Source organism: Chlorocebus sabaeus, chromosome 4 (genome assembly GCF_047675955.1).
Source record: "Chlorocebus sabaeus isolate Y175 chromosome 4, mChlSab1.0.hap1, whole genome shotgun sequence".
Classification (NCBI taxonomy): domain Eukaryota; kingdom Metazoa; phylum Chordata; class Mammalia; order Primates; family Cercopithecidae; genus Chlorocebus; species Chlorocebus sabaeus.
In genome coordinates this window covers 33182289-33195300 of record NC_132907.1, presented here as the reverse complement: position 1 = coordinate 33195300, position 13012 = coordinate 33182289, and the positions used below count along the sequence as shown (strand labels likewise).

General features: G+C 41.5%; 1 protein-coding gene across 1 annotated transcript in view; it reads left to right on the top strand.

Moving 5' to 3' along the window:
* The window catches only part of LOC140711539 (endogenous retrovirus group K member 25 Pol protein), a 31146-nt gene extending 28234 nt beyond the window's left edge, over nucleotides 1-2912 (top strand). The window contains 7 exon segments of the mRNA XM_073014885.1: nucleotides 2-799; nucleotides 801-1281; nucleotides 1284-1868; nucleotides 1871-2041; nucleotides 2044-2362; nucleotides 2364-2584; nucleotides 2587-2912. Coding sequence (XP_072870986.1) covers nucleotides 2-799; nucleotides 801-1281; nucleotides 1284-1868; nucleotides 1871-2041; nucleotides 2044-2362; nucleotides 2364-2584; nucleotides 2587-2912 — 2901 coding nt within the window.
* Nucleotides 2913-13012: the final 10100 nt, after the last annotated feature.

Below are 13012 nucleotides of genomic sequence, written 5' to 3'. Positions count from 1 at the left end.
CCAAGTGGATTATTATAAGCTTAACCAAGTGGTGACTCCAATTGCAGCTGCTGTACCAGACGTGGTTTGATTGCTTGAGCAAATTAACACACCTCCTGGTACCTAGTATGCAGCCATTGACTTGGCAAATGCCTTTTTCTCCATTCCTGTCCATAAGGCCCACCAGAAGCAATCTGCCTTCATCTGGCAAGGCCAACAATACACCTTCACTGTCCTACTTCAGCGGTATATCAACTCTCTAGCTTTGTGTCATAATTTTATTCGGAGAGACCTTGGTTGCTTTTTGCTTCTGCAAGATATCACACTGATCTATTACATTGATGATATCATGCTGATTGGATCCAGTGAGCAAGAAGTAGCAAACACACTGGACTTATTAGTGATACATTTGAGTGGCAGAGGATGGGAAATAAATCTGACTAAAATTCAGGGACCTTCTACCTCAGTAAAATTTCTAGGGGTCCAGTGGTGTGGGGCCTGTTAAGATATTCCTTCTAAGGTGAAGAATATGTTGCTGCATTTGACCCCTCCTACAACCAAGAAAGAGGCACAACACCTAGAAGGCCTATTTAGATTTTGAAGGCAACATTCCTCACTGGGGCATGTTACTCCACCCATTTATTGAGTGACCTGAAAGGCTGCCTGTTTTGACTGGGATCCAGAACAGGAGAAGGCTCTGCCACAGGTCCAGGCTGCCATGCAAGCTGCTCTGCCACTTGGGCCATATGACCCAGCAGATCCAATGGTGCTTGAGGTGTCAGTGGCAGATAGGGATGCTGTTTGGAGCCTTTGGCAGGCCCCCCATAGGTGAATCATAGCAGAGGCCTCTGGGATTTTGGAGCAAGGCCCTGCCATTTTCTGCAGATAACGACTCTCCTTTTGAGAGACAGCTCTTGGCCTGTTACTGGGCGTTGGTGGAACCTGAACATTTAACTATGGGTCATCAAGTCACCATGCAATCTGTACTACCTATCACAAACTGGGTGCTTTCTGACCCATCTAGCCATAAAGTGGGTCATGCACAGTAGAATTCTATCACCAAATGGAAGTGGTATATACGTGATCCGGCTTGAGCAGGTCCTGAAGGCACAAGTAAGTTACATGAGGAAGTGGCTCAAATGCCCAAGGTCTCCACTCCTGCCACCCTGCCTTCTCTCCCCCAGCCTGCACCAATGGCCCCATGGGGAGTTCCCTATGATCAGCTGACAGAGGAAGAGAAGATTAGGGCCTGGTTCACAGGTGATTCTGCAGGATATGCAAGCACCGCTCGAAAGTGGACGGCTCAGTAGTACAGCCCCTTTCTAGGACATCCCTGAAGGATAGTGGTGAAGGGATATCTTCCCAGTGGGCAGAACTTCAAGCAGTGCTCCTGGCTGTGCACTTTGCAAGGAAGGAGAAATGGCCAGATGTGTGATTATGAACTGACTCATGGGTTGTAGCCAATGGTTTGGCTGGATGGTCAGGGACTTGAAAGAAGCATGATTGGAAAATTGGTGACACAGAAATTTGGGGAAGAGGTATGTGACTGGACCTCTCTGAGTGGTCAAAAACTGTGAAGATATTTGTATCCCATGTGAGTGCTCACCAATGGGTGACCTCAGCAGAGGAAGATTTTAACAATCAAGTCGATAGGATGACCTGTACTGTGAATACCACTCAGCCTCTTTCCCCAGCCACCCTTGTCATCGCACAATGGGCCCATGAACAAAGTGACCATGGTGGCAGGGGTGGAAGTTATGCCTGGGCTCAGCAACATGGACTTCCACTTACCAAGGCTGACCTGGCTATGGCCACTGCTGAGTGCCCAATTTGCCAGCAGCAGAGACCAACACTGAACCCTCGATACGGCACCATTCCTTGGGGTGATCAGCTACCTGGTGGCAGGTTGATTATATTGGACCTCTCCCATCATGGAAAGGACAGAGGTTTGTCCTCACTGGAGTAGACGCTTACTCCAGATATGGGTTTGCCTATCCAGCACACAATGCTTCTGCCAAAACTACCATTAGTGGACTCACAGAATGCCTTATCCACCATCATGGTATCCACACAGCATTGCCTCTGACCAAGGCACTCACTTTACAGCTAAAGAAGGGCGGCAGTAGGCAGGAATTCACTGGTGTTATCATGTTCCCCATTATCCTGAAGCAGCTGGATTGACAGAACAGTGGAATGGCCTTTTGGAGTCACAATTACAACACCAACTAGGTGACAAAACTTTGCAGGGCTGGGCTAAAGTTTTCCAGAAGGCCGTGTATGCTCTGAATCAGTGTCCAATATATGGTACTGTTTCTCCCATAGCCAGGATTCATGGGTCTAGGAATCAAGGGGTAGAAGTGAAAGTGGCACCACTCACCGTTACCCCAGTGATCCACTAGCAAAATTTTGCTTCCTGTTTCCATGACATTGCGTTCTGCTGGCCTAGAGGTCTTAGTTCCAGAGGGAGGAACACTGCCACCAGGAGACACAACAATGATTCCATTAAACTGGAAGTTAAGATTGCCACCTGGACACTTTGGGCTCCTCTTACCTTTAAGTCAACAGGTTAAGACGGGAGTTACAGTGTTGGTTGGGGTGATTGACCCAACTATCAAGATTAAATCAGTCTACTACTCCACGACAGAGGTAAGGAAGGGCATGCATGGAATACAGGAGATCCATTAGGACGTCTCTTAATATTACCATGTCTTGTGATTAAGGTCAATGGGAAACTGCAACAACCCAATCCAGGCAGAACTACAAATGGTCCAGACCCCTTAGGAATGAAGGTTTGGGTCATTCCACCAGGAAAAACACCATGAGCTGCTGAGGTGCTTGCTGAAGGCAAAGGGAATACAGAATGGGTAGTAGAGGAAGGTAGTCATCAATACCAGCTACGACCATGTGACTAGCTGCAGAAATGAGGACTGTAACTGTCATGAGTATTTCCTCCTTCTTTTTGTTAAAAACATGTTTGTGCATATATATCTTTGCACTAAGAAAATATCTTCATTTTATTTCATTTTCCTTTATCATGTGATGTAGGATTTATTGACTTCATATCAGCATTTAAGTATTGACAACTTTATATAATAGTATTTGGATTGGGATTGGTGCATTTCTGGATGTATTAAGGATAGTTGTATCATGTTAGGCATAATTATTACCTTATTATTGTCTTTATTGGAAGATTATGATCTCAGGAGATATATATGGGTTCAAGTTAACAAGGGGTGGACTTGTGATGGTTAATACTGTCAACTTGATTGGATGGAAGGATGCAAAGTATTGATCCTGGGTGTGTCTGTGAGGGTGTTGCCAAAGGAGATTAACATTTGGGTCAGTGGGCTTGGGAAGGCAGACCCACCCTTAATCTGGTGGGTACAATCTAATCAGCTGCCAGCAAATATAAAGCAGGCAGAAAAACTTGAAGAGGTGAGATTGGCCTACCCTCCCAGCCTACATCTTTCTCCTGTGCTGGATGCTTCCTGACCTCAAACATCGGGCTCCAAGTTCCTCAGTTTTGAGACTTGGACTGCTCTTCTTGCTCCTCAAGCTTGCAGACAGCCTATTTTGGGACCTTGTGATTGTGTAAGTTAAAACTTAATAAATTCATATATACGCATATATGTTCTATTAGAGAGCCCTAACTAAAACAGTGACATACCCAAATATTTCACTTGGAGGAATGATGAATAAAGGGATGATAAATATAGAGTCTGAGCTGGCACTGGCACCAGGGAACATTAACGAAGTGTGGACTCTCAGAGGTCAGGTGGTAAATGAAGTCCTAACCTAAGTGAATTTTATACTGTGTCCCATGAGTCCAAGGACCCAGCCCATGTCTCTTCCCCAGATCCTGAGTACATAATTAGTATAGATATCTTAGCAGCTGCAGAACCTTATATTGGCTTCATGACTTGTGGAATAAGACTAATTATGGACTGGGAGAGGTAGGAAAGGGCAGAAGGAAGCCCCTGAAATTGCCCTCCAAATGAAAATAGTAAATTAGAAGCAATCTCACACCCTAGGGTGAGTTACAAAAGTTAGTGCCACTCTCAATGTCTTGAGGCATTCCACTCTGGAAGGAGCAGAGATTTGCTCTTAGCAGAAATAAAACCTACTCTACATGTGTTTGCCTTCCCTACCCACTATCAGGGGCTTTTAGAATTCCCAATTTACCTCCACACCATTGCCTTTGATGAAAGGACACATTTTCCAGCAAAGGATGTGTGTCAGTGGGAAGGGTATGTGACTGTAAGATCCGTGCATCCTACCGTAAACCACCTCACCTAGAAACAACAGATCTGATAGAATGTTTGAACAGACTATTAAAACATTCAGATAAGATGTCGATCCAGAGACTAAACCCTCTAGGTTGGAGAGCTCTCTTGGATGCACTGAACGAACCACAGATACACGGTGCTGCATCTACCATCACTAAAATACACAGTGTGATGGTTAATACTGAATGTCAACTTGATTGGATTGAAGGATGCAAAGTATTGTTCCTGGGTGTGTCTGTGAAGGTGTTGCTAAAGGAGATTAACATTTGAGTCAGCGGACTGGGAGAGGCAGACCTACCCTCAATCTGGGTGGGCACCATCTAATCAGTTGCCAGCATGGCTAGAATAAAAGCAGGCAGAGGAACATGGAAAGACTAGACTAGTTGAGTCATCTGGCCTCCATCTTTCTCCCATGCTAGATGCTTCCTGCCCTCGAACATCGGACTCCAAGTTTTTCAGCTTTTGGACTTTTGAACCTACACCAGAGGTTTGCCAGGGGCTCTCGAACCTTTGACCACAGACTGAAGGCTGCACTGTCAGGTTCCTCACTTTTGAGGTTTTGGGATTCAGACTGGCGTCCTTGCTCCTCAGCTGGCCTATTGTGGGACTTTACCTGTGATCATGTGAGTCAATACTCCTTTATAAACTCATATATATATACACACACACATATATATATAGGGAAGTTTGTTGTAAAATTTATATATTTATAATATATATATATATATAAAGGGGAGTTTATTAATATCTCCTATTAGTTCTCCTCTAGAGAACCCTGACTAATACACACAGGCTCAGGGATGAAGAGATGGAAGTAAAATTGGCCCTTCTCACCATTGCTCCCAGTAATTCACTTAATATTTGTGCTTCCCAGTCCTACAACTTAGGTTCTGCTGGACTAGAGGTCCTGATTGCCAGTGGGGCTACCCTCCCACTGGGGAACTGGATAAGGATTCCAGTGAACCGAAAGTCACAACTGCCACCTGATCACTCTGGGCTCTTCATGCTTGAGGACCAGCAGCCAAAGGAAGGACTCATGCTGGTAGGGGGAATCTTCCTTGATCATCAGGAGGAACTAGGGTTGCTGCTCCCTAATAGGGGCAGGGAGGAGCACACCTGGAACTTGGGAAATTCACTGAGGTATCTCTTGGTGTCTCTATTGCTAATGATAATGGTGAACCAGAAATTGCAGCAGTCATGGTCTCACAAGGGCATGGTAAGCAGGAAGTGAGACCTGCAGGGATAAGTGTCTTGGTTACTGTATCATGCAAGCAATCTAAAGCAGCAAAAGTGATGGCCAAGGGTAGTGGAAATCTAAAATGGGTGGAGGAGCAAGATAATAAATATCAATTATAGCCTGGGGACCAGCTTGGAGCTGTAGGTACCATGGCTTCTTCTGCTAATTTTCTGATAGTATCTTAATGAGATTGTGGCCATCCATGATCTTGAAGACATAGCAGTAGAATTAATGGGCTTAAAGTAGGGCTCAAGCCTTTGTTTATGAGGGGAATACAACAGTCAGGATGTCTGAAATTTCTTTCAAGTAGATCCACAGAATGTACTTTGGGAAATGCTATTTTTTACTGGAATTTTAGATGATGTTGTTTCATTAAAAGATGTATCTTTAAGCTAACTATAAGCAGACACTTTTATATTTATTGTCAGAATTTTCAAAAATAGAAGAGAGGAGAGAATAAAGAGAAAACTTTTGAAAATAGCAAAAATTCACTGTCAAAATTATTGTCCCACTGTGAACACTCAGTAAACTTGAATAACTGCATCAGTATATCTAGAAGCCACATCGCTGGCAAAATATTAGTGTCCACATTTTGAAAACAAACTCACTCTGGCCTAGTAGAATATTATCATTTAGAACCTAGTGTTTTCTTAGAAAGTGTTGCTATGTTTTTAGTCATTACAGGGATTACTCTACAGTGATGGGACCACTTAGCTGAAAAGCCTACCTTTCTCCAGTGAATTCTAACAGCTGAAGAAATCACCATGACTAACGGGATTGCAAGGATGTCTATCTTTCACTTAAGACTTCCATGTCTCAGAATAATGTAACTTTGGTTTGTAAATACAAGCTTGCTTCATAAATGTAGATTGAAAAGATATGTGCATTTGTTCTAGTATAGAGCCAAAGACTTTTGAAAAGGGGGAAATAAAAGAAAAAGGACAGCGCAGTCTCTCTTTCTCTCTCGACTTTAAAAAACTCCATAGCAACAATATATGTATGACTGTCACTAGTCTTCATAGTTCTCTGACTCAGAGCTTAGTGGTTTAGTAATTGTGAGTTGCTTTCAGAACATTACTTCTTCATTTGGCTTTTCTGGCATCAAACTGCATGACATGCATCCATAAATATATTAATCTATCTGTGTCATTTTTCAGTTTTGCTTTCTTCCTAGATATTAACTCCCTAATTTTTTCCTACTCTTTGCTCATAATAAATTCCAGAGCAGTGCAATATATTACATCTTCCACACAACTTAGAATTCACTGTTTCATATCTGTCATTTGAAGATAATCAGGATCTTTCACTACAAAATGACTAAACAGTGTATCCTGAAACAAGTAAATGATAGATTTGTTCTCAAGCTGCAAAGAGAAAAGTGTTGAAAACTCAACATTTAAAACAGTGCCTGAAAAGGAATAGTAATTAAACGTCCATGCACAGATAATAGTTGGCTCATCCTACCTAATTTGCTCTGAACTCAGTAATATTCTTAAAACCACTATTATGTTGGTCCATTACTTGGTCCAGTTTCATTTTACCAGCCAATAGTAATAATGATGATGACGATAGCAGCTAGAGTTTATTGAATATTTATCATGTGTCATGCCTGGGACCAAGTACTTTGCACATATATCTGCAATCAGCCACTTCTCTCCATCCCCACACCTCAGTCCAAGCCACCACTGTCTATAGCTCTGACTACTGGAGTAACTTCCTAATTAGTTCCCCTGCTTTCATTCTTTGCTTTTTTTTTTTTTTTTTTTTTTTTTTTTTTTGAGACAAGGTCTCATGCCGCTGCCCAGGCTGAACTGCAGTGGTTCAATCACAGCTTACTTCAGCCTTGACCTCCCCAGGCCCAGGTGATCCTCCTACTTTAACCTTCGGAGTAGCTGGGAATACAGGCACAAGCCACCACACCCGGCTAATTTTTGTATTGTTTGTAGCAATGGGGTCTCACCCTGTTGCCCAGGCTGATCTCAAACTCCTGGACTCAAGCAATCCACCCACCTCAGCCTTCCAAAGTGCTGGAATTACAGGCATGAGCCACCTCACACCTGGTCCTCATTCTTCACTCTTTACAATTCATGCCCACACAACATGAATCTGCAATGATCTTTTATAAAGTATTTTACAGCACATCCCTCTCCTGCTTAAAATGCTTTTAAAGGCCTCTCACTGTACTTAAAACCCGTTCCAAACGTACTTACTTACCATGACTTTCAAAGCCACACCTGCCCACCCACACTGGCATTCCTCAGACACATGAAATTCATCACCACCGTGGCTGTGGCACTACCTCCCTCCTCTGCCCTGATCTTCAGATCCAAAATGTTACTGCAAAGGGGCACTCCATGATGATCCAGTCTAACCTAGTCCCCAGTCACTTTCGATGACATCCTTTCTATTTGAATGCTCTATGTACCACTCATCAGCATCTGATACTGTATTCTGTTTTTCTATTTGTTCGTTGTCTGACTCCTTCCCCTAGGATATTTGTTCTGTGAGAATAGAGACCCGTCTGTCCTAGTCACCATTAGCCCAGTACCTAGTGCATAACAGGCCTTCCATAAATATGTGCTGAGTGAATAAATGAATGTATGAACAACATTCTAAGCTAAGAACATTATACCAAGAGGTGAGGAACATTATATTTAGATGTGAAGAAAACAAGTCTTAGAAAGACTAGGCAGGCTGTGAAAGTACAAAGCTTCTATGTATAAAAGCAGGACTTTACATTCTACTTTTGGATAGGCAAGTTGATAGTAAGGCATAGGTGGGGCAGGACAGGTAAGCAAGCCATTGATCTGTATTGTAAATGGAGAAAAAAGTTGACTTAAACCCTCTAGAGTCCTCTCTGGCAAAGACAACATCATCAGGCACAGAAATGGCGCTGATGCCTAAAGGGGAAGGAAACATCCCCATGGTGGGGCATCTTCAGTGCTTTTTACCTAGTGACAGTGTCAAATGGGTCTCTCATCTTAAGAAAGGCTGACCCAGGCCGGGCGCGGTGGCTCAAGCCTGTAATCCCAGCACTTTGGGAGGCCGAGACGGGCGGATCACGAGGTCAGGAGATCGAGACCATCCTGGCTAACACGGTGAAACCCCGTCTCTACTAAAAATACAAAAAACTAGCCGGGCGAGGTGGCAGGCGCCTGTAGTCCCAGCTACTCCGGAGGCTGAGGCAGGAGAATGGCGTAAACCCGGGAGGCGGAGCTTGCAGTGAGCTGAGATCCGGCCACTGCAGTCCAGCCCGGGCTACAGAGCAAGACTCCGTCTCAAAAAAAAAAAAAAAAAAAAAAAAAAAAAAAAAAAAAAAAAAAAAAAAAAAAAAAAAAGAAAGGCTGACCCATATTTAAAAAGCCTCTGGAGCAATGATCCTTCTTCTCTGAGGAATCAGACAACGTTGAAAATCTGAGTAAAATTAAGCACTCTTTCTCCAGGGGTGTGGGGGAAAAAAGCCATTTTATATAGAGTTTCAGAAGATCTCAAATCCAAAATGTAGTTCTGATACAGAAAGTTTTCTTTTGTTTCTCTGCACATTAGAAGGTGATTTTTGGCCCACTCTTCTGGGCAGAACAAGCAGACACCCCCTGCTCCCTGAAGGGGATTGAGCAACGGTCATGTCCTAAAGGCTGAGGCTTCCCTAATCTTAAAGATAAGGAAGCCAGCTGTCATGTCCCCTAACTTGGGCTCAGGTTTAAAGGATCGTCCAGGCCCTAACTGATGAATTCTTCATTCTTTTATTCAACAAATATTTGTGAGCATCTACCATGTAATAGGCGTCGTACTGGGTTCAGAGGCTATGCGAGAGCAAGGTGTGGCCCTTGCTTTCAGGGAACTCACATACCCATAGGGAAGGCAGATACACAAAAAAGCAATTTCACTGCAGAGCACCAGGGAACTGCCAGCTACCCTCATTGCAGGAGACAGTGAGTGAGTGTCATTTAATCAGCAGTAGAGTAAGAGAAATCCAAATCATCAGCCTTCGTCTGACCAAAGAATTTCTAGGTAAGGTCCATAAAACACATTTTCAGCTATACTTTCTAGATTTTGTTAGATGACATGCCTGACTTAGTCTGATTATACAGACCATCTGGAACCTGCACTGCCGTTGGACTCAAAGGCCGACTTCTGAAGAAGTGGGAATCAAGCTTGATGAAACTGCCTGGAACATTTTGATCTTAGCTATTTTTGAGCTGCGGAAGTTACATTTTACTAAAAACTGAGAGGCACCTGGGAGTTTGGGAAAGGAGAATCTTTTTTTAGCTAAGAGCACTTTTATTCCAATGTTTATGGTATAAATGTATAAACAGTTTATACTGTTCAGCCACATTCCTGCTGTTTAGCCTCCATAAATTAGGAAAGGGTAGCATGAACTAAAGAATAAAATGTTGTGAAGATACATAGGAGAGCCTCCTAAACCAAGGTTTGAAGGACCAGAGAAACCCACTTGAAGGATAAACAGGAGTTGGCCAGATTTTTTTAGCCGAAAGTGGTAGTGATACAGGTTGTATCCAGGTAGAGAAGAGCATGCACAAAGGCACAGAGTCAAGAAAATATTCCGGATACTGCAGTCCACCTCTGCATTGGTGCAATAGTCTTTCATCTGGGCAATAACATTGGTTGAGCTTCTAAATTTCCAAATAGCTCATCTAGTACCCAGTAGATACATCTTCTGTCTTACCTTCATCTAAACAAATGTCGTAAAATCTCATTAGAGTATAGCCTCAAATTGTCTTCTTATTTTAAGACTAAAGTTGAGAAATAAAATCTTTTCATGATAAAAGATTAAAAAATGCTCTGAGGGAGGATGAGCTTCCTTGACTGTCTAATAGGTTATGGATTCAGGGTGTTTATGTTCAAATACTTAACGTTTACTCATTAAGAGCTTAGCATCATTCTTCTGTTGACATCAGCCCAACCACCATTTTAAACACTGCTCTTGTAGAATTTACAGCAAATTCAGTTGCCACACTTTCCAGCCAGTTCTAGCTCTTCAATAATCCAATAGCAAGCTATGAGGAAGTCACCTCACTTATTCTCTGCCAATAACAGTAGTTGCTATGATTGTCTAAGCACATTTCTTATGCCAGAAATTATATTACATACGTATCTCACTTATTCCTTACAATAACTCTGTGCCATGGGAATCATTTTGCCTATGGTGCAGGTGAGAAAACTGAAGCTCAAAGACATCAAATAACTTACCCAAGGTCACACAGCTGGACAGTGGCAGGATTTGGCATCTATTCTCTTAATTACTGTTCTATAAGACTTCCAGTAATGTGTTCTCGTTACATGTCTACACTGACTCTCACGGATCACCAAAAAAAGAAAGTTTCAGAACATTATTACCAGGTGTTCCCTTTACTGGAATAACTTAAGAAAAGAGATCTCACTTATATACACATTTTGAAAAGTCAAACTCATAAAAGCTGAGTAGAATGGTGTTTACCTGGTCCAGTGGTTTGGTGGCAGGGATGAGTTGTGAGATCTTGGTCAAAAGACACAAAATTTCAGCTAGACAAGAGGAAAAAAATCAAGAGATCTATTGTACAACATGGTGACTATAGTTCATAATAATACATTGCATACTTGAAAATCACTGAGAGTAGATATTAACTGTTCTCATCACAAAAAATGTTAATTAGCTCAATGTAGCCATTCTACAATGTGTATAAATTTCAAACCATCATACTATACACCATAAATATATATAATTTTATATGACCATTTAAAAAATAAATTTTAAAATATATAAAAAATATTTTGAAGGCAAAAAGAACACTGCAAGTTCAAAATTAAATTGTGCAACTAGGTTACAGTGATCCCTGTCATTGATTGTGGATTTCAATAAGTCCATGTGTGAAAACCACTCTTATTCCTTTTAGAAAATAAGACTGTGTTACAAACAAAGGCTCATTCATTAAAACTGCTGGCATCTAGTTTCAAAAGAGAAACTTACTTCTTTGTAACTTAGGAATGCACAATACAGAAGAAGCACTGGCCTTGGACTCCTCTGGATGAACCTTCTTTTCCACCCTAATCTCCCCACACCTGTGCTATTCCCTGTTCACCTTCCATTGTCCTGGTCCTCAGCAACTTTTATGCTGTCTGGGGGCCTTTGGCTGAGGTGCTCTGTCATCTCACTCACTGTTTGCCTTCTAGATCCCTTCCACCCTAAAGGACCCACCTTGAAAATCACCTCTTCAGTCAAACATTCCTTATGGCCTCAACTCATGATGATTGTTCCCTCCTCTGATTTCCTAAAATACTAATTATATGTGACAGTGGTTTCCATCTTACTGTATTGTGTGTAAGTCATGTCCTTTGTCTTCCATGGCACTGTCAGGGCCTTGAAGACAGAATCCAGGTACTTACTCCTTTGCATCCGCAGCTCTGTTATTTGACACGGGACTGGTCACATCATAATTTCTCAATAAGTACTTCTTGCTTTAAATTGAACATTTATTTCCCTTGACACCTTCCTTGGATCATAATAAGCTCTTTAAGGCTAGGAATGGGTCTCCTTTATGTTTACTAATGCTTTACACTACAGAGATTCAATGAGTGTCCAACAAAAGTTAGATCACAAACTTACAGTGGAGGCTCAACCCAGCTTCTTAACATAAAGATTTCCATTTTATGTTCAAATTAATTACTTTTAATTAAAACAGCAACAATGATAATTTGTATACACTGCAAAATGAATGGAAGAAATTATACCAAACTATGAATAATCGTTCTCTCTTGTGGCAGAATTGTGGGCAATTTGTTTATTTTTGTTTGTTTGTTTTTCTATATTTTTATATAGCTATACTTTAAATTTTTTTACAATAACTAGGCACTACTTATAATTGGAATAAATTACAATAAAATATTTAAAAACCTAAAAACTAAAAAGATTTCAAAAACTTTAAAAGATTCCGTTGCCCTCCCGATGTCATTGCCTTTTGTTTGGGGAAGTTCAACTTCACAGGGCTCTTCATTCAGTTCAACTACTAATGATGCACAACGTTTTCTCTTGAGTACTTTACACATCCCTTTATTGTCCTTTCTCCTTGGTGACTAGTATCCAGCACCTCTTGAATTCCTTCAAATTCTACTGTGCTAGAGAAAGGAAAGTCAACTGAATCAAATGTGTCACTTTCAAATTGGACAATTTTGCAAATAGATTACTGATGCAGAGCTGAATATATCAAACATATCGAATGACACTTTTGTCCAAGGCAACGGGCTTTCCAAGTTGATGAATGCAGCAACTAAAGTTGACACTAAAATGAGTTGGATAATTTTAAAAGCAAAACAAAGATTAAAATAAGCGATGTGGGTGTCCACAAAATATCAAGAACAAATAAGTTTGCAGTGTTTGTTATTGTTGGGGTAAGCTTGCTGTCGTTGTTACTGTTGTGGTTACTGTTTATCATTAACAATGATGAATAACATTATTTAACTTTTCTTGCAAAGTGCTTTTCTATCTCTTTTGGTAAGTGTAATTTCTATTATG